The sequence below is a fragment of the Xiphophorus hellerii genome, chromosome 11 (assembly GCF_003331165.1).
Source record: "Xiphophorus hellerii strain 12219 chromosome 11, Xiphophorus_hellerii-4.1, whole genome shotgun sequence".
Classification (NCBI taxonomy): domain Eukaryota; kingdom Metazoa; phylum Chordata; class Actinopteri; order Cyprinodontiformes; family Poeciliidae; genus Xiphophorus; species Xiphophorus hellerii.
This window is the reverse complement of record NC_045682.1, coordinates 14,013,245-14,036,409: the sequence shown is the minus strand read 5'-3', so window position 1 is coordinate 14,036,409 and position 23,165 is coordinate 14,013,245. Positions and strand designations below refer to the sequence as shown.

The window sequence follows — 23,165 nt, the reverse complement described above, 5'->3', positions numbered from 1 at the left end:
AAAAAACACAAACTGAAATATTTGGCCTGGTAAAGTCTATCTGGATTGCAGCTGGAAACTGAGCTGTGCATGTGAGGCAGAGTTTAAACCAAGACATAAGGATGGGGAATCACTTCACTACCAGATCTTTTACCAACGATGGCAGATGATTAGTCTGAATATGAAAATATGAATAATAAATATAAAAAAAAATAATGTGATTATGAAAAAAATATATTGAAAAGAATGAAGTTTATGGGTTTTTTTGCTGGAATCTTTGGATTTCTTCCTGAGTCAGATGTTCAGAATTAGTTGTGAAGTTTATAATGAGATTATCTATAATTGAAATCAGATACCAAGGATTTGTTGCCAGTTTTAATGAACGCTGTCATAATAACACGATGCGTGTATCTGAAACTGATCTGGACAAAAAGTAGGTAAATATGACCTCCATGAACCTTTCTGCCTTTTAGATGCTTTTTTAATGACTGTTTTTACGAAATGTTGAGAGGCACAAAGTGCAGATATGCATATAAATGAGGTATTTCTCTTTAAGGAAGATCCTGAACATCAGGAAGCATGAAGGAAGGAAATACTTCTTATAGGAACAGCTAAACAAAGATCGGAACAGTGATCGAAAACAACCTGGCAAGACAATAACACATCTAAGGTGAGAAGGACTGACCTTCCAGTGAGACCATTTTATTTTAATGAGCAAAGATATTTTTACAGGTAAAATGTCAGGAAAATCAGTAAGACGTGCTGCTGTGTTGACAGGCTGGGACAAAAAGGACATATGTTTGACTGATGGTTCTGCCCAAAAAACTACTAAACAAACACACTAACCTGAGAAAGCCCAATTTCAGAGGAAAAACATTATTATCATAAACATTAAGAATGAAAAAAATTTTGATTGTTTGATGCTATATTGATGCTTTACATAGAAGGTTCTAGAGCAGTAGACAGGGCGACAGAAAGAAAAACAGATATATAGTTACGTGAAAAATAAGATAACCCTACAAACACCCGAGTGTCTTTCCAAAGTTTTTGGACAAATAAATAATTATTATTAATTTTAACAATATGAAGAAAATCAAGTAACATAACCTGACAGAACTTAAGGAAAGGACTACTAAATCTTTTTGATATAAGTACAATTAATTTTTTGGTGAGAGATAATTTATGGCGTAACGTATTTATTCCTGCCTAAAAGTGCTTTGATCACACACGAACATATAATGTTTGCTGGCTGACATTCTGACTCAACAATTTGAAAATGGTTTATGTTCTTTAAACCTCAGACATTTAGTCTGGTGGCCTCCTGACTCTTGGAGTGAGAGTGAAGATTACAGCAGGCTGTAAAATTTAAAGAGGCCTCAAAACAATTTGAAACTATCCATTCCTCTGGCTTCCTTATAAATAATAAAAACTAGCTTGAGGAACAGCTAACGTTTTTGTTCCTCTCCATTTTTCCTGTGATTATGCCACCCCAAAACCCATTCCACCCTGCGCAGTGAGCCATGTCGCCCAAATCAAACTCCGCTTTTGGAGCTCATCTACTGGTTACTTTGGTTAAATACCACTTGTATGTTTAGCCTGGGTCTCTAAAGCTGCAAATGTAAGACATAAAGCAGTACAGCTCTTCTGGAAACTTTTTTAAGGCTGGTTTCTTGGGTTTCAATCCCAAAATATTCCCATTGAATGCCTCAACATAGTAAAGAATTACTCTGCATTCAACCACCGTTGCCCAGGTTCGTCATCTGTCAAGCTTTGTGTGTTTGTGGCAGCGAGAAATCCACGGTTGAAGAAAACTCATATCAGAAAAGACAACGGGCCAGGTGGAACAAATGTGAAAACATTTTGGTGACAACATCATGCTGTGGAAATGTTTCTTGGCAGCAAGTCCTTGAAGGCTTCGAAAGGTAAAATTTAAAATAAATGCAGCAAAATATCAGGAAATCCTGGAGGACAATTAGTTTCCATCTGCAAGAGTACTATGGCTTCAGAGAACACTTATTTTCCAGCGAGACAATGACCCAAACCATCGAACTTAAGCTACAAAGAGAAGGTTTAAAGACAACAAGGTGGATGTTCTGAAGTGGCCCAGTCAAAGCCCACACCTTAGTCACATAGAGAATTTGCTGTAGGCTTCAAAAGGGCTGTTCACAGGCAATCCCCACAATACCTGACAATGCCTGGACAGTTTTGCAAGGAAGAATGGAGTGAATATTTACTCATTTATTTTATGGGGTTTTTTACAGATCATTATTTTGTATAAATCAGTTTTTTAATCAGTTTTTGTTGCTGTTGTTTTGTCAAAAAAAAAAAAAATACAATTTCTGCTGGTTTTACAACATCCAAGTCCTTGGATGTGAATTATTTCTACAGGCAGTGTATACAATTGCACACGTCTTTGCCTATTTCTTATTCAAATAACTACTTTCAGTTTTTTTCTGCTTGTTTAAAGATCCACACACATCCAAGCGTGGCAGAACTGACAGACAAAGTGTCTCTGTCTCTCCAGGTAGCGTTACTCAGGCTCCTCCGCACTGGATATTTGATGATGCCAGCAGGGGAAAGTGAGAGACGTGAGGAGAGAGTAAAGCGAGAAGAAAGCTGAGAAACCAGAAGAGGGAGCTGTTCTCCCACACGGGGCGTCTGGCCTTGATTGCACTCCCTAAAAAAAATCCAAAGTGGAAAGGAGCATAATCACATAGGAATTTTATAACCCAAACACACAGCACAGATGCTAATTTCACATGTGCCAAAGATTTATGACCGTTGCCATGACTAATGTCACATCTGCTGATTGATATTTTTTTAATTGGTGCAAGCTGTTTTGTAAATAGGGGAAAGCCACAAGGAGATGGGCTGTCTTGCTCACGAAAAATTTCAATAATTCCCAGTGGATGTGAATCTGTCTCAGCTTGCGGGAGAAAATAGGGAGGGGATCGAACCGAACGGGGAGGGAAGGACTAAGAAGAAGGAATGTAATAAGATCTCATCATATGATTTCTGGGGGTTTTTTCTCCTTTTTTTTTTTTTTTTAAAGCTAAACTCTGATTATATCGTTGCAATTTGGGGATGTTAGTAACTTTTTCCAGAACCTCTCAGCTCTCTGTTTCTCAAGCTCTTTTTTTTAATTTTTTTTCAGCAACCAACAGCATATTTTCCCCTGCCTCTTTTTTTCCTCCCTTCTTCTCCTTTCAGCGTGACGTGTGAGTGGAGTTCCTGCCCTTGTCTCTGGCAGTAAAGCTTTGAGTGCAGGAGAGAAGGAACTCGTGCAGTGACGGTCACTGACTCTGACCTGCCACGGGCGAGATGGACTGGAGGTGTAAACACGTAGGAGCCGAGAGCTTTCTGGCCTGAGTGTGTGTTCTTTGTCCTCTCAGGAGGGGGGAGGAATCCGGACTACGAGGAGGGAGGAAGCCGAGAAGACCAGGAGAAAGTGGACAAGTTGTTGGGCTGTGTCGCTTGTGGGCAAAGGTGAATGAGAAGGAGCAGCTGAGGAGTCTGTTTGAGAGAGGAGGAGGAGGAGGAGCGCTCCGCTGAGGGGAAACCACCGCTGTATTCCCCCCCCAGCGCTAACAGGACAGGATGAGGTATCAAGGCAGGGTAAGATCTACCTTATGATGCTCTCTGTTGTGTTTGCAACACTCACCGCTGCATACAGGTTTGGATTCAACTGTTTTTAGAGTGTTTGGCTCTCACACACTAAAGATCTGAACCACCACGGAGACAGCACAAAGGGAAAAGCAAAGCGGACCAATGACTCACTCTGGGACTCCTCTTTCCACCCTTTTGATTTGTGTACATGTTGAGGTTTTTGTTCAGGCATTAACTCAAACCAAAGCTGGATAAACGTGGGATTTCTCCACCAGTTTCAGCCTCCAGCACATTAGTGTTAGAGAGAACCAGCTGTGGTAGAAGACCAGCTCACTCCAGGACGCAGTGGAGGGGCAAGCCTTATAAGGAATGCAATTTCTATCTAGTCGGCCTTGCAGAGCTCAGTCATGGAGCCTGGAGCCAAGTTCTCTTCCTAAGCCTCATCGCTGGCTGTTACTCCAGCTGCACCTACAAACTTACAAATTCCACCAAAGCCATCTGCTAGTCAGAGTCAGACCCTGCACAGAGCACGCGAGCATTGCCTTCCAAAGTATGCCATCTCTGCATGCCTCAGCCAGTTCTCTGACAATAAAACCAGTAGGGATTAAAGTGTTTTCTGTTTGCATCTCCACCTCCGCTGTTCAGGTCTCTATTGTACCTTAGCCAGAGACAGAAAGATAATCTTCACTTCTTTTCATAGTTCATTTCAGTGTCTTTTCTTTTGTCAGATGTTCCTGAGGATCAGTCCTGAAAGTTTCATGAGTAACAAAGGCATGTAGTTCATGCAGTGTGTTAGTTTGCTCTGGTATAAAAAAAAACATCTGCTGCTAAGCCCAATCCTGACTGATGGTGACCCATTCCTACTAGAACACTGAAAGTGTTTTAGTTTGTCTGTTCACTTTTTGAGGATTGACAGCACATTCTGGGTATGATTAAGGTCTGGGGACATTACCTGGCCTCTGCAGGACTTGATGACATGCTTAGGAGGCAATGCACCCATTTTATTCAATTGTTTCAAATCAGGGATGCATCTTGAATTCGCACGATCGTGGCTCTTTATTGCAAAAACACAAAATCTCGCTGAGTATTTTTGGTCTAGTTTCTAGTGCAAATATCTTAGGACACATAAGACTAAACTACAACATGGGGAAGATGTACCTCTATAACTTAAATGATCTGCCATTGTAACAAGTACTTTTTCATCAATACTAAGGAATTATTGCCTTAAAACAAGCTCCTATATCTTACTGAAAAGTTACTTATAAGTTAGTTTTGCCGATTTTCAAGTGTACTAAGATATTTGACTAGAAACCAGACCAAAAATACTTGGTAAGATTTTGTGTTGTTGCAGTGTTGAAGACTAGAGCGGAATGTCCCTGATCTAAGAAGTTAGAAATGTCAATGTTTTGATCCCTGAGCCATTCACTTATAACTTTTTCCATGTTGCGCTGCGCTCCGTCATGCTGGGAACGGTATTACTCATCGTGAAACCTTTCCTGCATCATTGGGTGAAGTTGCTCTTAGAGGATGTTTTGTTACCATTCTTTATTCAAGGCAAAGTAAGTCCACCAACTTCCTTAGACAAGAGGCGACTGTTGAATGCTCTCAGGATGCTTCTCTGTTGGGATGGAACAAGACTCATGGGAAGATTCAACCTTCCTTCGATGAACAACCCTTTTTCCAGATGTCCTAAACTTTTCTTCACTGGAGAAAATGCCTCCACTTGAGTCTTCTGCAGTCCAGTTTCATAATGTTGATGTTTTGCTTGGCCAGAACTGGGTTCTGTGAATGCCTCACTTGTATTTGCCTGATGATGTTTTTAACAAGTTCTGCACTGTTAGTAATGAGAATAACGGAGCGAAGTCAACTTTCTCCTTAAGTTGACTTGAGAACGATTGTTGAAAAGATGCTAACAGGTCATTTTGCGGTTAGGGCTAAAATTAGAATTTGTGATTAAGTTAATTCCCAATAAATGTAATTAACTTTGCAGTTAACTCCATTTCACCTGATCCATTTCACCTGATCACACTGGACAACCTAAATTCCTACCATAAAAACTTTTTCTCTTGTTAAAAGTAAGATTTCCGTCAGTCTCTCAACGTTTGGCCATGACTGTAGCTTTGGATAAAGGCCTCTTATTGCTGGAAGTTGTTTGGGTCCAGTGATGCAATTCCTGGAACTGAGACAAAAAGTAAACTCATGACTTGAAATTAATAGGGCCTTCAAGGGAGTGTTTTGCTGTGTTTTGGAGTTGAATTAAAGCAACGGGGATTTAGCTCCTGCAGCCTGTAGCATTACGCAGAACTGTCAGACGTTTTGTACACTGTATACATGCTGTCTGCCAAGTTCGTACTACAGAGGACTGCAGATGTCATGAGTCATCCCTCATTCCTTTATGATGTATTTTGTAAAGAGCATTTACAGGTATAAATATTTGGAGCAACGTGACTTTAGACCAGAGGTGCCCAAAGTGGGTCATCAAGGGACCTGCATGTTTTAGATCTGTCCCTAGTTTAAGGCACCCGGATCCAATGACGGCTCATTAGAGGCCTAAGAAGAACATTGACAAGCTGAAAAGGTTGTTGGTACCAGCAGGGAGAGAACTAAAACATGCAGGATGTTTGCGGTCATTGTTCTGATCTAACATCAAACTACGTCCAAGTTTAAGAAATGCAGTGATTGATTAGAAGTGAAGTTGAAGAATTTGGACGTATTCTTCATTCATTTTTTAATCCACTTTTGCACCAGTTCCACCTGCAGTGAAATGGAGCCTCAGAATGATGCTACCACCTCCATGTGAGACGCTTCAGTCTACTCAGACATGGATATTACATTTAATTTCCATTTGAGATCTATAAAGTATTTTTTAATTTTGAATTTAATTGTAGATTATGCTTCTTTTTTTGGAGGATATATAGAGCTTTGTTAACTATGAATATGTTCACAGATGTTCCTGCATCTGCCAGTTTCTTGAGTCTTTGTGTTCCCTGGGTTGTTCCTCAACATTATCACCTTTTACTTTACATCTAAGGGTAAACATTTGTATCAAAGGATTACAATTTTTGGCCCTCCAGGATAAAATATTCTAAACTCAAGGGGTAAACCTGTGTTTTTTTCTACAAATTGGATCCTGCAGCTTTTAATGTGTGTCACTCCCCTGCAGCCTATCAGTATAGGAATTTGGGATTATTTGCATAAACACGAACGTCACATCCTCACATGGGTATCACTGGAAACTCGACTGTGGTATTTGTGGAATAAAAACATGGTGTGTCTGTGAGTCTGTGATCTCAGAATTCCTTACATGCATCCTTTGGAAAAATTCTGACAGTGAACTGAATTTACTATCTGTAGGAAGGCCACCTGCAAGTGGTGGAACAATACTCCTGAGGAGAAACCGAGAGGAGGGGCTGTGGTGGAAGTGTTTGCTGACTTTCCTCTGCTCTTGGCTCTCTTCCACTGTTGTCCTCGTGTGTTTTTTTTGTATGGACTTTCCTGCACCAAGGGTCTGGAGATAATGACCTCTTAGCAGCATTAATAGGCCAAATGAGACCCCTGAGAGACTCTTGCACACATTAAAAACAGAAGTCCTGTGGACGTCTACCCCCTTTGTTCCACTTTTTGCTTGTTTTTTTTTTTTTTTCCTTTGTAAATGTGGAACAGAAGAACTTCTCTCATGACCAAGCCTTTTGGTACTAAACACAGTGTGCTCTTAGCTTGCTTGGGGTGTGGTGGAACAATTTCACCCTAAATTACGTCTCTGGGTTACTATCACCGGTAAGTATCAACCGATGTGAATGCCTCTTTGTATTTGTGCTTGCATGTAAGGGCTAGTGTGTTCATGGTCTTACAAAAAGGCCAAACTGAGAATATCTCTGCGATGTTCGCCACCATGGTGCAGTTGATATGTACACATATTGTCATAGTTGTGCTGATTAAATCCTGTCTGTGGACGCAGCAGTGTGTCTGCTGTACATACATTGTAATCTCAACTTCACAACAGAAGATTTTATCCTCTGCGTTTGTCATTAGGATTTTTCTAACGGCTCCACTGTTTAACATTGGGAAGGAGAGGTGGGACTTTTACTAATCTGTAAGCAAAAAGTTGTTAAAGTTCCACTAATCTAAGATTATATAGCTGTTGTGCCCCTGTATGATTGGATTTCTAAGTTTAAAAACGTCATTCGGCATGTATTCTTATTCTGAGCACCAGATGTTGGTGTGGTCACGGTTGAAAAAAATTTTGTTGCATGAGTCAGATTAAACTTGTGCTTCTGTGCCCTCTGCTGGTAAAATACAAAACTACACTCTTGCTTTATCCAACCCATGAATAATGACCATGTTTGTGCAGGAGGTAGATGAGGGACGAGTGCGCCTGATGATGGAGAGCGCCCTCACAGCCCGGGACAGGGTCGGAGTGCAGGACTTTGTCCTGCTGGAAAACTACAACAGCGAGGCCACCTTCATAGAGAACCTGCGGAGACGCTTCAGGGAAAACCTCATCTATGTACCTACTACCACTTCTCTTCAAATGCTTTAAAATAAAAAAGGAAGCACAAAAGTCACTTTGTGCTGTTTATTTGACTCTAATTTTTCTTCCCTCGATATTTTCCCCTCAGACATATATCGGCTCGGTGCTGGTGTCAGTGAACCCATACAAGGAGCTAGAGATTTACTCCAAGCAGCAGATGGAGCGTTACCGAGGTGTCAGCTTCTATGAAATATCTCCTCACATGTGAGTCACTGCGTGTTCCTCATTCATTATTGAATGTTTTTTCTTGAGAATATTAGAAACTGAAAACTGCTCTCATAGCTGATTATTTCTGTCCCTCCGACTCTTGAAAAATCAAATGTAGTCATTTCTTTTTACACATTGTGGTATTTCTAAGTAATAATAATAATAACAATAATAATAATAATGTAGTTATAAAAGATTAGGGATGGACGATATTCAGGAAAAACTTTTCCCACTTTTCTATCATTACTCTGTCCCCAAGATCAATACCTGTTGTTGGCATAAGAGATAGAGAGAAGCCATGTTACTGATCAAATATAATATGGACATGCAGAGTTTGAATGCATTACACTTGCAATTCATTAAATATTATACTGTACTTTTACTACTGGGGATTTCACTGTAGATTGTTTCCCCTCATTACTGATCCAAGTTTTTAACAACAGGCAACTGTGTGACGCCAAACCTCAGTGTAATATCTCACTAAAATAGACTAATTCTAGAAAAATAACACGTTGCACTCAACTGATATTTCATGGTATCATTGATTTCAAACGTCTTAACTCTGACAGATAGAGTTTCAGCTGCTCTCTGCAGAATCTTCCCAAGCTTAGGTGGAGATTTCTGAGCCTTGTGGTTCGATCACAGCCCTCATGACACATACAGAAGGAAAACTGAAGCTGTCTCTCTTTAAAAATGATTGTCAATATTAGAAAACAATCGTATTTGGTAGATCAAAAAGCACCGTAGGAGAAAAATCCTGCTGTTTAATACAAATAACTAAGACACATTTAATCTAAATTCCTGTCATGTTTAGTTAAATTCTTTTGGATATGCCTATGTCCCGTTGGATCTGATTCATATGAGCTTACATTTTTTCATAAATAAATATTTGACTAATTTAAAATAAAATCCTTCAACACCCTTGAGGCCTTACAATAAAGTCTGGCAAAAGTCAAATCAGATAGTCTATCTGTAAAAGATTTTTGACGAGTGTTAACTTATTTATCTTGTGTTTTCACAAGCCTTTATGGTGAAATCTAATTCCCTATAATGTAAAAAAAATATTTTCATGTCTCAAATTGACCATTGGAAAAACAAAAAACTCCTGTTTTGAGTTATTATTTATATCTCATATTGTCACTAAAGCTTCTTTTGTGGTATTTTGTATTTTCCTAAAGCTATGCTATATCAGACAACACATACCGGGCCATGCGAACAGAGAGGAGGGATCAGTGTATCCTCATATCAGGTGAGAGTGGGGCAGGTAAGACAGAGGCCTCCAAGAAGATCCTCCTCTACTTCGCCGTCACCTGCCCCACTAATGATCACATGCTGACCCTCGGTGACCGTCTGCTGCAGTCCAACCCTGTCCTGGAGGTCATTTGGTGTTATATACTTCTTTTAAATACTTTGTGTCGATCAAGTTATTTTAAGTTGTGTTTAGTGCAGACGCTTCAAATCCACCGTGTCGTTTTTTCTTCGTGCAGGCTTTTGGTAATGCCAAAACACTGAGAAATGACAACTCCAGCCGCTTTGGGAAATACATGGATATCCAGTTTGACTTCAAAGTAAATTATGTTTTTGTTTTTCTAGAATGGCAATTCATCCGGAATGGTTTTAAACCCTCAATTAAAATCTAACTATTTCTTTCCGGTCTCAATGCTTTGTGGGATTTTTTTTCTAGGGTGCAACAATGGGTGGTCATATTCTGAATTACCTGCTGGAGAAATCCCGGGTGGTGCACCAGAACCACGGGGAAAGAAATTTCCACATCTTCTATCAGCTCCTTGATGGAGGAGACAATGACCTGCTCAACACGCTGAACCTAGAGAGGAACCCTCACAGCTACCGCTACCTGGTTAAAGTACTTCAGTTCACCGAACTACCTGTTGTCCAACAGAGCATTGTGCAGCTTCGTTGTCATTTGTGTTTTCAAATTGCTCTCTATAGGGAAGCTGTCCAAGAGTGAGCTCCATAAGTGACAAGAACAACTGGAGAGTTGTGAGGAAGGCCCTGGACGTGATCGGCTTCACCGCAGAGGAAGTGCAGGTAACAAATACGGACCGGATTATTTGTTTACTTGCGTTGCCTGGTCCAATATCAATGCAACAATTTAAACGTTTTTTAATTCAATTCAGTTTATTTACATGGTGGCAATTTAGGACAAACATAATCTCAGTCCAGTTTACAAGACAAATAAATTCAGTTCAGTTCAAATTCAAGTCACTGCAGAAGAGTCTAGTCATATAATAGGATACAGCTCCGGGCACATACAGTTCAGTTCAATTCAATTTACAATACCGTACAAGTTCAGATGATTATTTATTAAAAAGTTTTCCATCTAAGGAAGCCCAGCCAGTTGCATGGAGTCGTTGACTTTGCAGAAATGCAGCAATCCCTCATTCTGAGCAAGCATGTGCCAACAGTGGAGAGGAACAACTTCCTTTTAACAGGAAGAAATCTGCAGCATAACCAGATTGGGTCTGAGCATCTGAGCAATGATTGCTTTCTATGCAAAAGAAAAAAATGAAGAGGCATTTCTATGGGATAAATAAAAAGGACACAATGGTAGAAAAAGTTAAAAACAATGCATATGGTTATTTTATTAGTGTTGGAGTCTAACTAAAGAGCCACAGGACAACTTGATTAAATTGAAAAAAAAAAAGATTCAATATATTCAATATTTATAATTCTATGAGCCTTTCAAACCAAACTGGTTGTTTTCAGTGTCTTGCTCAGCTGTTTGTCCCATCTGTTTGCCTCAGAAACTGCTGAACATCATCGCCAGTGTTCTCCATCTGGGCAACACTCTCTTCGGAGAAGGAGAGGAAGGAGAAACTTATATCACCACTGAGACCCAGCTATCAAATGCTGCAAAGGTCAGAGCAGTCTCTGTGGTATTTCTACATGCTGAAATATGCCAAAAAAACACAAAACAAAAAAAAACAAAAAACCCAACACAGCTGAGAGCACATGTGCTGTTGTTGTCTTGCAGCTGCTGGGTGTCGATGGCTCCGCCCTGAAGGAGGCCCTCACTCACAAGAAACTCACAGCCAAAGGAGAGGAGGTTATTGTCCTCTCAAGCATGATCCTCGTGCTGTGACTTGTTTACTGTGTGCTGATTGTCGTGTCTTTGTGGATTAATTACAGATGATCAGCCCACTAAATTTTGAACAGGCAGTCTCGGCCCGTGACGCTTTGGCGAAGGCCGTGTACGGCCGGACCTTTAATTGGTTGGTGGAGAAGATCAACCAGTCACTCACTCTGAAGGTGCAGGAACAGTTGCAGAAACTCGGTCGTTGTGCTGCAGGGTTGCTCGTGTGTTTTAACACTGATGTGTGCTTTGCAGGCAGAAATCCACCAGAGCAGCAAAGACGCCTCGATCATTGGGCTTCTTGATATCTACGGTTTTGAGGTCCTGCAGCACAACAGGTGCAACTAACCCTTTTGTGCATAAATTATGATCCTTTATGTCAGGATTTTTTTTCCAAAGTGTTTTTGATTTTCTTAAGGCATAAAAAAATGTAGTAAAAAAAAAAAGATTTCTAGGATTTTTTTTCTAGGTGATCAATTGTAATTTTCTCCAAATACAAAGTTGTTATTTGAAAAATATGTCAGCAGTATTTTGTTAGGTGTTACTTGATGTCACAATGTTTTTTTTACCCGAGTCGTCTACAGTAGAAGGAGGGACTGGGCTGGTCGGCATCTTTTTCACCTGTCCACCATATTGGATTTAACAAAAAAACAGTTTCTTGCACTTGCAGTGGATGGCCAGTAGTTGATAGTGTACTGTAAGATGTATTAGTGTCCACTTCAGTGGTCTATGTGCATTTCCCTTACAAAAAAATCCCATGAAAATCACATGTGATTCCCATGTTCCACATGTGATTTTACCACGAAACGTTCCAAAATCACACGAATACATGTGATTCACATCTTTCACATGTAAAACTTTGTGTGAACCACATGTGATCACATTTTTATGTTACAATTGTAACATAAAAATCCACAAGAAACCGGCTTTTAGATAGCTGTCCACCGCAGTGACCGCTATGAAAGGGCTAATCTTCATTTCTCCACTTTGTGTTGGACGCTTTTTAAAAGTCTTTTGTAAACAAATGTCTTTTTCACATGTCATTTGTGAAACAGACACAAATGTCTGTTTCACTCTTCTAAGGGACGAGTTAGTTAATTCTAACTCTTCCGTTAGTTTTGAGCAGTTCTGCATCAACTACTGCAATGAGAAGCTGCAGCAGCTCTTCATAGAGCTCACCCTCAGATCCGAGCAGGAGGAGTATGAGACAGAAGGAATTGCCGTGAGTCTATTTTTATTTTTATTTTTTCCCACTTGGTCGTCAAAACAAACAACTTTGTTCGTAGTTGTGTGCACATAGCAACATAACATTGGTCTCCTTAAAACACAGTGGGAGACGGTGCAGTACTTTGACAACAAGATCATTTGTGACCTGATAGAGGAGAAGCACAAAGGCATCATCTCCATTCTGGTTTGTATGAGCTGCATATGGTCTCTTCTTTCCGCTGGCTGGCTCTAAAGGGACTCTCTTTCAGGACGAGGAGTGCCTGAGACCGGGAGAGACTGGTGATATTTCCTTTTTGGAGAAGCTGGAGGACACAGTTGGCGGCCATCCACATTTTATTACGTATGAACCATCGAAAACATAAGTACACAATATTAGGTTAAATGTCCCTTAGCAAATTACTGCTCAACCACACATAATAAACAAACTTATAGCAGCATTTTTGGCTGGATAGTAGACAACTTTTCTTGTGAGAAATTACAATGGCTGATTTCATGGCATGGACCCTGCCTTTAAATACAGGACATCTTGAAAGAGGTAGAGTATTAGACTTTGAAACCCTGTCCTGAAGCTAGTTTTGTTTTCCGTTTGTTCAAAATCCAAACTCTGTCGAGGTTTCACTCAACATGACCCACATTGACCCCCTCAGATATAAAATGTTTTACTTAATCAGACTAAATGGCTCCCGTTTCAGTTCAAGATTGCCAAAATTGTTTCCACTTCCTAAATGCCAGAGTAGTTGCAATAAGTTAGATCCGAAAGAGTGGCAAGTTATTCTGTCTTGATAACGCTGAATGTCTTTCAGGCACAAGTTGGCGAATGGAAAAACTCGCAGGGTAATGAGCAGGGAGGAGTTCAGGCTGCTGCACTACGCAGGAGAGGTCAACTATAATGTCAACGGTAAAATAGATCAAGTCTTTAAAGAAGAGTTGATTATTTAATAATAAACAGTGTTTCTTTTTTTTTCAGGTTTCCTGGATAAGAACAACGACTTGCTGAACAGGAATCTAAAAGAGGTGATGGGAACGTAAAAACGAACACAAGAGGGCTTTGCAGCACCTTTCTGAAATGATAGAGTGTTATTCATTGTTTCTGTGAAGAGGAAGGGGAGGGCGTGTCATCCTGCGTTGTTGACTTGTGGTTTTGTGGTTTGGTTTTTGTCTAGGTCATGTGCCAGTCAGAAAACCAGATCCTAAGTCACTGCTTCCGCAGGGAGGAAGTGATCGACCAAAAACGTCCAGAGATGGTGAGAATGATTTTCTCACAGCCTTCCAACTCTTATTTTACCTTTTAGGCCGTTTTATGTCAAACAGCACAGACGTCTTCTGTTCTCTGTGTTGCATGCAAACAAACAAACCTCCAACGTTTTGCCACAGTTTGTTGGTTTTGTCTTTCTTCTTTTAGGCTGCTTCCCAGTTTAAAAACAGCTTGATGAAGCTAATGGAGATCCTCATGTCTAAAGAGCCGTCCTACGTTCGCTGTATCAAACCTAATGATGCCAAGCAACCAGGTACATTCAGATTCCTCCTGAAAATCCCTTGGAAATTACTAGTTTCAAATTAAATAACATTTGAATCACATCATATCTTAAAAATAACAACAAAAGAAACGAGATATGGTGGAAATAGGTTGTAGATAATGGTAGGGTGCCACATTTATTTTGACCCCTGGTCAAGAGGAGTAAAATGTAACCTCACAAAAACAGAAAAATCCGACCTTTAATTTGTTAAGTAATTGAACCAGGCCACATCAAACAACCCTTGTTTTAATTTTACTTTTTTTACTTTTTAAAATTGGTGAGAGAATCCAGGAACTTTTAATTCATAATCATTGACTTATGCAACACAGATAAATGCATTTCAAAACTTCTGACACATCCTTTACCAGGGTTGTTGATAAATTTAGCAACACTATAAATGATCATCTCACTTCTGTCATCAGAACTATAGAGACACAAAACCCTGAACCAAGTCCAGTTAAAATCTTAGTTGAGAGACATTATGCTTGTTTTTTTTTTACCAGCTGGTTGTTTCCTGAGGCCTTAAAAAACACAGAGATCCAAAACAAGGACTCCCCTTTCAGCCAGAGCTTTTACTGGCATGGTAACTTCCCGTACAAAAGTACATTTGGACACAAATCTGACACAGTGTAGTGTAAGTTGCCATGTGAGCACATGTTTTCTTATATTTAAGTCATCTAAATAAGTTCTGATTGCTGAAAGGAAACTTCTCTTTTCTGAACACATGAATGAAGCTGGACCCTGGATGGAGTCTGAATCTTACAAGACACATCACACATAAGACATCCAAATAAATGTGCTCAGTCAGAAAAAGAGTGATCACCAGTTTTTACAGTACAGTATGTGTCTTCTTTAATAAAGAAAGATTGCTTTCTTGAACGTTTGCAGAAGCGGTGAATCTGAAAACCAGGTACATCACTGAAAAGCAAAAAGATTAGGTCATGTTTAATTTGACGAATTAGTGTAAGTCATTATGTTCTGGTTCCTCATTAACTGTAATGATAATGTGCTTTAAATGACATAGATGTAATATGAAAATGCTGTCCGCCCGCAGGACGTTTTGATGAAGTTCTGGTGAGACACCAGGTGAAATACTTGGGTCTGATGGAGAACCTGAGAGTCCGGCGTGCTGGCTTCGCCTATCGCCGGCGCTTTGAGGCGTTCTTGCAGAGGTCACCCACACTTCCTCTCCATCTCTTTTTGAGTCTGCTCATTCTTTCCAACTGATAAATTTGAAAGGACATTTAATTGCAACTTAGGTACAAGCCCCTGTGTCCTGAGACGTGGCCCAACTGGAACGGAAAACTGGCTGATGGGGTTTCTGCTTTGGTGAACCACCTGGGCTACAAACCAGAAGAGTACAAACTGGGCAGGTAAACAGAGGACAAAGTGGCAAGAGCTTTTGAAAACAGATATAAAAGGCAATGTTCATTACCACACATTTAATCTGTAGTTAATCAGATCATTTTAAATTCTGCCTACAATGCCAGAAATTGAATGGAATGGTGTTAAACCACAATGTGGTCCAGAAACATTTATCAACATCTAATTCATTATAAAGTCAATGAATCCTTACAACAAGTGCAGGAAATATAGATTTAGCCATTTCAGATGTGACACAGATGTAAATGTGAGTCAAGGTTGAAAGTGTAGTTAATTTCCATGGAGCAGAGTATCACTTTTCTGTTTGGTGTCTTTTTTTCTGTAGGTCAAAGATCTTCATCCGTTTCCCAAAAACTCTCTTCGCCACAGAAGATGCCCTAGAGGCAAAAAAGCCAGAGATCGGTAAGAGATTACAAATATCTTACGTTAACATGACACGCATAAAACTTTGTAAGGTGCAGTTTGATTAGAGGACAGAAAGGTCACAGTTGTAAACACTTTGCCTCTCACTTTCACAATAAATACATCCAACACTAGAGCTGCACTAATCTAAGTTTGGTGATTTATGTCTAATCATATTTTTTTTATATAGCTTTGACCTGCTGATGCTTATTTTAGGCAATTCCGATTTCTCTTTAAGATCTGCACTCTTTTTATTTGGTATGGGCTCAAATTCCAGCAATTTGTGCCCATAGATCTAAACATAAAACACCTCACTGATACTAAAAATGTATAATTTTGAATCCTCCTACCTAAGTAACAGCATCCACACCAAATAGTGTCCTCTGATTACACTGGCAGGTTCATGGTTTGAAAAAAGTGCAGACTTGTGAGTTTCCAGCCAGCCAATCACCAGTCAGGACATTGCAAACTGAGTCCTCTGTCCATATTTGTTTCATTCACAATAAACTGGCCTCATTAAGCAACGTGATGAACAAAAAGGTGAACTCCATAGTGAATAAGGAACTCGGGACTATCTTCATAAATTTCATATCCAAAATGTGTTTGTTTTTTTTCTGTTTTGTTTATCTCCAGCTGTGACGCTGCAGAAGTCTTGGAGAGGCTACAGGGAAAGAGCCAATTATCAGCGCATCAGACATGCAGGTCCCTACAAACGTCCTCCCTGGGCTTAACAGCTTTTTAGTGTTGTGTCTTTCAGCTGGAAACTACATTTAACTTTACTCCTCTGAGGATGTAAGCTGAGTTTTTGATTTAATACGTTATCTTCAGCAAAGACTAATATGTGCATGCATCTGTTTGCATAGTTATCGTGATCCAGTCTGGGTGGCGAGGAATGAAAGGACGCCGGAGGGCTAAAAAGCGCCACGAGGCAGCTCAGTTGATACGCAGGTGAAGGACTAATGCGTTGGTTTGGATTATTTTTGCAGATTTCCTTTTTCTGTCCACACAAGTTTCTAAAAAAATAAATTCATTTTAGGTTCATAAAGGGCTTCATCAACCGTCATGAGGAGTACTGTGACGACAATGATTACTTCCTGGATCATGTACGCTGCTCCTTCCTGAAACATCTGAGGAAAAATCTCCCCAGGAGCGTTTTGGACAAGAGCTGGCCGACACCTCCTGCTTTGCTTGTTGAGGTAAGAGCAGTACCAACAATATGTCCTTCAGCTGGCTAAAGCCACTACACCCACATAAAACACAACACTCTCCTCATACTGTTGTATTCCTGGCAGGCCTCTGAGCATCTCCAAGGGCTTCACATGCGGAACATGGTCATCAAGTACTGCAGGAGAGTTCAACCCGAATGGAAGAAGCAGGTATGTGTTACAGCAAATCCAACAATTTGCTGTATTGTTGTATAATGATTAAAGATGATACTCTTTAGTCATCTGCTTAAGATGATTAAAGAGTATAAATAGATTCATTTTTTATTTGGGGGCAGGATGGGAGAATCCAACTTTTCATTTGAGTTCATTTGTTCACTGGGAGGTAAAATCAGATTTTTACTAAATTACCTGCCACCAAAAATGCTACAAAATAGCATTTTTGTAACTTATACTTTACTCTTTTAAATTGGCCAGAAAGTCTTGAAACTTGTAGCGAGCAATCCATTACAAGTTTCATATGAATATATGGTACAAGAAAGAGGATGATCTTTGTTAGCCACTGTTAAAAATGGGAAACACAAGCAAAAATGCAATTCAGTTTGGGTTGCTGTATGTTATAAGAACACAACTACTTGACTAAAGGTGTATACATTTACTCATATACAGCTCTGGAAAAAAATTAAGAGACCTCTTAAAATGACCAGTTACTCTGATTTCACTCTTTACAGGTAAATCTTTGAGTAAAATCAACATTATTCTTTTATTCTATGAACCACTGACGACATGTCTGTGAAATTCCAAGCAAAAATTTAGTTTTTATTTACAGAAAATGAGAAATGGTCAAAATAATGAAAAAGACACAGTGCTTTCAGACCTCAAATAATGCAAGGAAAACAATTCATATTCATTTAGAAACAACAATACTAATGTTTTAACTCAGAAATCAATATTTGGTAGAATAACCAGGAGGTTCTCAATGGGGTTCAGTGTCGTAACTTTTTTCAGAGTTGTGCCCAACTAATAATTAAAAAGTTAAATAATGACAGAACTGTGTCAAACAAGACTGAAGGAGGACACACGTTGATCTTGTTGCCACAAACATTAGATAGATTGGTACTTGCAGTTAAAAAACATCTCCAAAGCTCACTGTTAGAAAACTGCAGCAAAGAGTGTCGTCTTGGGATAATCAAGACTCAACTATCATCAGCCAATATCCAAATGTCATTCTGTTGTTTCAGAGGCATGCCAGCAAGAAAAAAACATTTTCTGTCATACAATATAAGTTATCACTAGGATGACAGTGTGCTTTGGTTAGCTGGGTCTAACAAACAGTCTGATATTTATAATGACGCTGGAGGATTTGTGATGTGGGTCTGCTGCTCTCCCAAAGGCCCAGAGAGCAGAAGATTTCAAATAAGTCTCTATAAAACTGAAAAACTGGATATTTACTCAAAACATGGCAAATAAATACAGAAATGGGTCAGCTGACATAATAACAACCTCCTTCTGTGACCATCCTTTTTTTTTTACAAGATCCCTGTAGGGTGAGTTGAAGAGAGGAGAGTGTAAAAGAGGATCTGGATGTTTTGCACATCTTTACCAGGAATGTCAGTGACTGTTCTCGCCCTTTCAGTGTAAATTAACCTCAGAGTATTTTACTTTGCTTGACTTCTGTGTTTCCTTCAGATGATGCAAAAGGTTGTAGCCAGTGAGATCTTCAAGGATCAGAAGGGCAGCTATCCTCAAAGTGTTGGGAGGCTGTTTTTGGATACCAGGCTTGGTAAACCTTCACATATCCCACGTTTACCTCTGTGTCATGAACAGAGATGTCACCGACTATTTCCATTACTTTACAGAGCGAGAGCAAATCAGCCTAAAAGTCCTCCAGACTCTCGGGAGTGAAAAAGTGCAGGTGGGATTAAACATAATGAAGAACGATAAACAAACGCTCCCTGGCAGTAACATGTGTTCCTTGTTTTTCTCAGTATGGAGTCTCCGTCATAAAGTACGACAGGAGGGGCTTCAAGCCTCGCCTCCGTCAGTTGCTCCTCACCAACTCCTTCGCAGTGTTGGTGGACCGGACCAAGATCAAGCAGAGGTTGGACTACGCCGCTCTGAGAGGTGAAAACCAACTGCAGAGGTTGAAGATGTGAAAAAACGTTCACATCTTGGTTTTTTCTTAACCTCCAACAAATGTTTCTGAATTTCTGAAACTATCCCAGCATGGTTGATAAGGTGGTATGAAAAGAGACCTATTATCCTACCTTGTACAGGTTAGCATAGGTCTACTGGCTGTGCAAAACATGTTCATTACATTTTTTGCACAAAGTCATTCGCAGGTAGTGAGATCTTAGAATAAGAATGAACTTGCTTTAGGACCTCTTGTCACTCAACATTTACTCTTGCATGTGAAAATGGCTGCAAACTAATGTGTAATTATAAAACACCACTGGCATTTGACAAACTATAATGTTTAGTGCTTGCTTCACAGTTGGTGACTGTATGATGTAAAGCACTTTTAACTGCCTTGTTGCTGAAATGTGCTACACAATTAAACTGGAATTGATTTGAATTGAACCGTACATCTTTGAAAAGCATTAGTAAAGCGTCCTGCGCAACCAAAACCAACATTTGGTTTCTGGATGGTAAGGAAACAACAACCAGCTAACCAAACATCCTGGAGCTCAGCTTCCATTACTTTGTAACGGCGCAGTGACCATTAATTATGACTTGACAACTGGGAGGTTTTTGCTTATTTTACAAACAAAAAATATGAACTTATAGCCTCCAAATTTTTTCAGCTTTTTTTAAAAGACTGTTTTTAGAATCAGTTCAGACCCAAATGGAAGCATAAAACGTGCAAAATCTGAATTTTGCAACCGACATCACCTTTAGAGTTAAAGGAATCAAAAATGTTGTTTTACAGTCGATTGAATTTAATATGGGTTTTCTTTCTAATCAGGCATCTTTGTGAGCTCTCTCTGTGACGGGATGGTTGTTCTGCGCATGCCGTGCGAGGATAACAAACAGAAGGTACTGGAGGATGTGCTGCTTATCTGTGTGAACCAAAAATGCATCTAGTTTAATCCCAGCTGTGCCTCCCTCAGGGCGACGCTGTGCTGCACTGCAGCCATGTGATCGAACTGGTGACCAAACTGGCCATGATGGCCAGCAAGACCAACTACGTCAACGTCAGCCCTGGCAGGTCAGAACTTTTTTTTACTGCTCTGGTCTTCTGGAGTGATGAATTTTGCAAACTGAACTCACAATCTCGTTCTGTCCTGGTTGTGCAACATGGGGTGTGGATCGCAGCATTCGGTTTACCGTGTCCAGAACCAAGGAGGGAATAATAGATTTCATCAGGGGTTCAGAGTTGAAGGTGGCCAAAGGCAAAAGAGGACATCTGCTGGTGGTGAGTCAGCGGCTGTTCTCCGGTCATGCAGAGAGGCTGCGTGGGAGGGAGTCTCTGTTTTTGTATGAAAGAAAAAAAACAACTTCCATCCAGCTGACTGTGTTGAAACTGTGTTTTCCTCTTCAGACCGCTCCTCAGAGCAGCGCCACATGAAGATCCTTTAATCAGCAGGACGATAGTCAGGATGGATGATGCTGAAGTCGGCATCAGATTTGAAGCTTCGGATTTGGCATCTAAGGGCTCTTTCACTGCTTTCAGATAATCTGCACTGTTTTAAATCAGCTCTAGCTCAACATCAAAGTGCTGCTGCAGCACTGTTTACTTATCATGCCATGAACACGTGGATCTCGGTAAATTAGAAGACGATAAAAAAAAAAGTTGATTCAACCCTTCAGTTCAACAAGTAAATCTAAGAAATTTTCAAGACTGACCACAAACAACAATGCACTCTTATTGCTTAGGTTAATTTGAATGATTTTTGCTTTTATGAAAACCTAAGGTTCGGTTTCTCAGAAAATTGGATTATTAATAACAAAAGGGATTTTTAATACAGAAATGCTACAGCCCGCGCAGTCATGGGGATGACTGCTGACTTGGGAGAGGTCCAGCAAACCATGTTTAAAAAAACCCCAGGTTCAGCCACAAAATGTCATTTCTAAAGAATCTTGACATTTGCAAAGGACCATGTCCACTTAGAAGGTTAAATGGAGGGGGAAAAAGTGACATGGAAAAAGGCTTAATTGAGAAGATTGTGGGACAAAACTCAGGCAAGAGTTTTGAATTTTAAAACGCGTAAACAGAGATTTGAGTGATTCAAGAACCACTAAACAGAAATATCCAGGACATAAACTAGTGTCCTATTACTGGTGTTGATTCACTCCTTTCCCAGAGACATTAGAAATGCCTTTCATGGATGAAAAATAAATAAATATTGAACAGATTGCAACAGTTTGCCATTTGTGAAACATTTTTTTCTGTTTTTGATATTTAGACAACCTTAGGTGAAAGGTGGACTAAATTTTAAAGTGTTCAGAAATACTATTTATAAAAAATCTGAACACAAATTGTCTTAAAGAGTCTGAATCAGAGCAGAATAATTTGGTACAGACTAAACTTCTCTAAATGACGGTTTTCAAGAAGAACTCCATACAAGATGGTCTAAATGCCAACAGAACAAGGTTCCACAAATAATTGTAAGCAAGTGTAGAACAATTTGACAAGTGTTTCAGAATTGAGAAGGTTTGAACACAAAGAATAAATGTTTCACAGATCACAAATTGTGTTTCTGATAACCTGGAATTAGTCTAGAATAATCAAGTCTGAACTAAAAAAGATGCAGTTTCAAGCACAAACATGGTGGTGGTTGCAAAGGACCCAAACGCAGAAAAAACACAGAGGCAGAAGTGAAGCAAAAAGAAAACCAGCAAAAAGCAATGAAGACCAGTGAGTTCATGTGCTGAGGGAACAGTGGAGAAAGACACGGGGTGTATGCGTGGTAGTCAAAGAGTAAGGAACGGCTGTGGAAGAGAGCAAACAGGCAGACTGAGGGAAGAAGAAGAAGAAGAATGACACAAAATGAGACTAAATTGAGACCCAAATAAAGTACAAACCCAGGGGGAAAGACCAGACCAAAATCCTAGAGACATAAATCCAAATGCACAAAGAACACAAGAATTTACAAAGAAATTAAACACAAAGAAACTAAACACAATATGGCAAACTGATAGTAACAATAATAACTACATATGGCAAGACCTTTTTCTAACAGTAATAAACCCAGAGGTAATTAGAGATGAACACAAAGAAAACCAAAATTAGTCATGGGGTTGTACGAGATTTTCACTGTGAGTAAAAATATCACGTTGTCACAATATTAAAAGTAAAATGTGTGATATTTTATAATTGCTTTTATGTGAAAATACGGAAGCAACAATTATTTGTACTGTTGCTAAATTAACATATAATGTTGTTTTTTCTTATTTTAATAATGTTATGTGCACCATTTATTTAATGTTATTTTGATTTTAATACAAAAAAATATATGATAAACACAGTTGACTTGTAACAGAAATGCTTCTTATAGCACTCGCGCTAAAATAGTTTCTCTTATCTTAATAAAAGTGATGCATTGCATCCACACTGCTGTTTTTTTTTAAAAATAGTTTTCACAATATATAGCATTTATCTGTTTTTTTCAAAACCAGAATTACTTTCAAGCAGCCAAATTTGCCTTTCTTGTAATCAAGAAAGACGTGTGGGAAGGGAGGGTCAACACTACAAAATGCTAAATAAAACTCTGATAATTTTCTCTCAATAAAAGCACTTCAAAATGCAGGAGCATCTCTTTAAAAATCAATATCTTGGTACCGGTAACTTGCCAATGCTTTGTTGCATCAATAAATAATTTAAATACAAGTGTCTCAAATCAGAACCTTATGTGTAATAATTGAACCGAGTTTTGACCATTTTAATTGTTTTTAGATCTTGAACTTGAGCTGAGCAACTTTCGTCTAGATTTTTTTAAAGTAGTGAAATGACCCTTTACTCAAATGTCAGATCAGACGCTATAACCAAGACTGAAGGACTATGACTCCAAACCTTTCATAGCTGTTGGTTTGGAGCTGCCTGAAAGTATGAAACA

The 23,165-nt window shown here is 39.4% G+C and overlaps 1 protein-coding gene across 3 annotated transcripts; it reads left to right on the top strand.

Moving 5' to 3' along the window:
* The first annotated feature begins 2,946 nt into the window (after window positions 1-2,946).
* On the top strand, window positions 2,947-22,657 carry LOC116728376 (unconventional myosin-Ic-like). 3 transcript variants are annotated; one of them, XM_032576439.1, is made up of 32 exons: window positions 2,947-3,594; window positions 7,937-8,092; window positions 8,205-8,320; window positions 9,502-9,700; window positions 9,811-9,891; window positions 10,008-10,187; window positions 10,274-10,372; window positions 11,089-11,202; window positions 11,319-11,390; window positions 11,474-11,593; window positions 11,673-11,755; window positions 12,534-12,639; window positions 12,748-12,828; window positions 12,893-12,984; window positions 13,448-13,542; window positions 13,612-13,658; window positions 13,808-13,888; window positions 14,047-14,152; window positions 15,216-15,333; window positions 15,421-15,534; window positions 15,870-15,946; window positions 16,580-16,648; window positions 16,810-16,894; window positions 16,983-17,142; window positions 17,239-17,322; window positions 18,799-18,892; window positions 18,969-19,024; window positions 19,098-19,233; window positions 20,075-20,145; window positions 20,205-20,317; window positions 20,425-20,524; window positions 20,651-22,657. In XM_032576439.1, exons 1-32 carry the CDS (start codon window positions 3,577-3,579, stop codon window positions 20,675-20,677), a joined length of 3,150 nt encoding a protein of 1,049 aa, XP_032432330.1. In that variant the 5' UTR covers window positions 2,947-3,576; the 3' UTR covers window positions 20,678-22,657. The 3 variants fall into 3 exon arrangements, with proteins under 3 accessions (XP_032432330.1, XP_032432332.1, XP_032432333.1); XM_032576441.1 differs by having other exon boundaries at window positions 2,950-3,594; window positions 20,220-20,317; XM_032576442.1 differs by lacking the exon at window positions 2,947-3,594 and adding an exon at window positions 7,248-7,362.
* Window positions 22,658-23,165: the final 508 nt, after the last annotated feature.

Bases quoted from the DNA above. Each gene is read 5' to 3' on its own strand.
- LOC116728376 (XM_032576439.1), top strand. The intron at 8,321-9,501 runs GTGAGTCACTGC...ATTTTCCTAAAG, and splicing joins TATGAAATATCTCCTCACAT to CTATGCTATATCAGACAACA. The intron at 12,640-12,747 runs GTGAGTCTATTT...CTTAAAACACAG, and splicing joins ATGAGACAGAAGGAATTGCC to TGGGAGACGGTGCAGTACTT.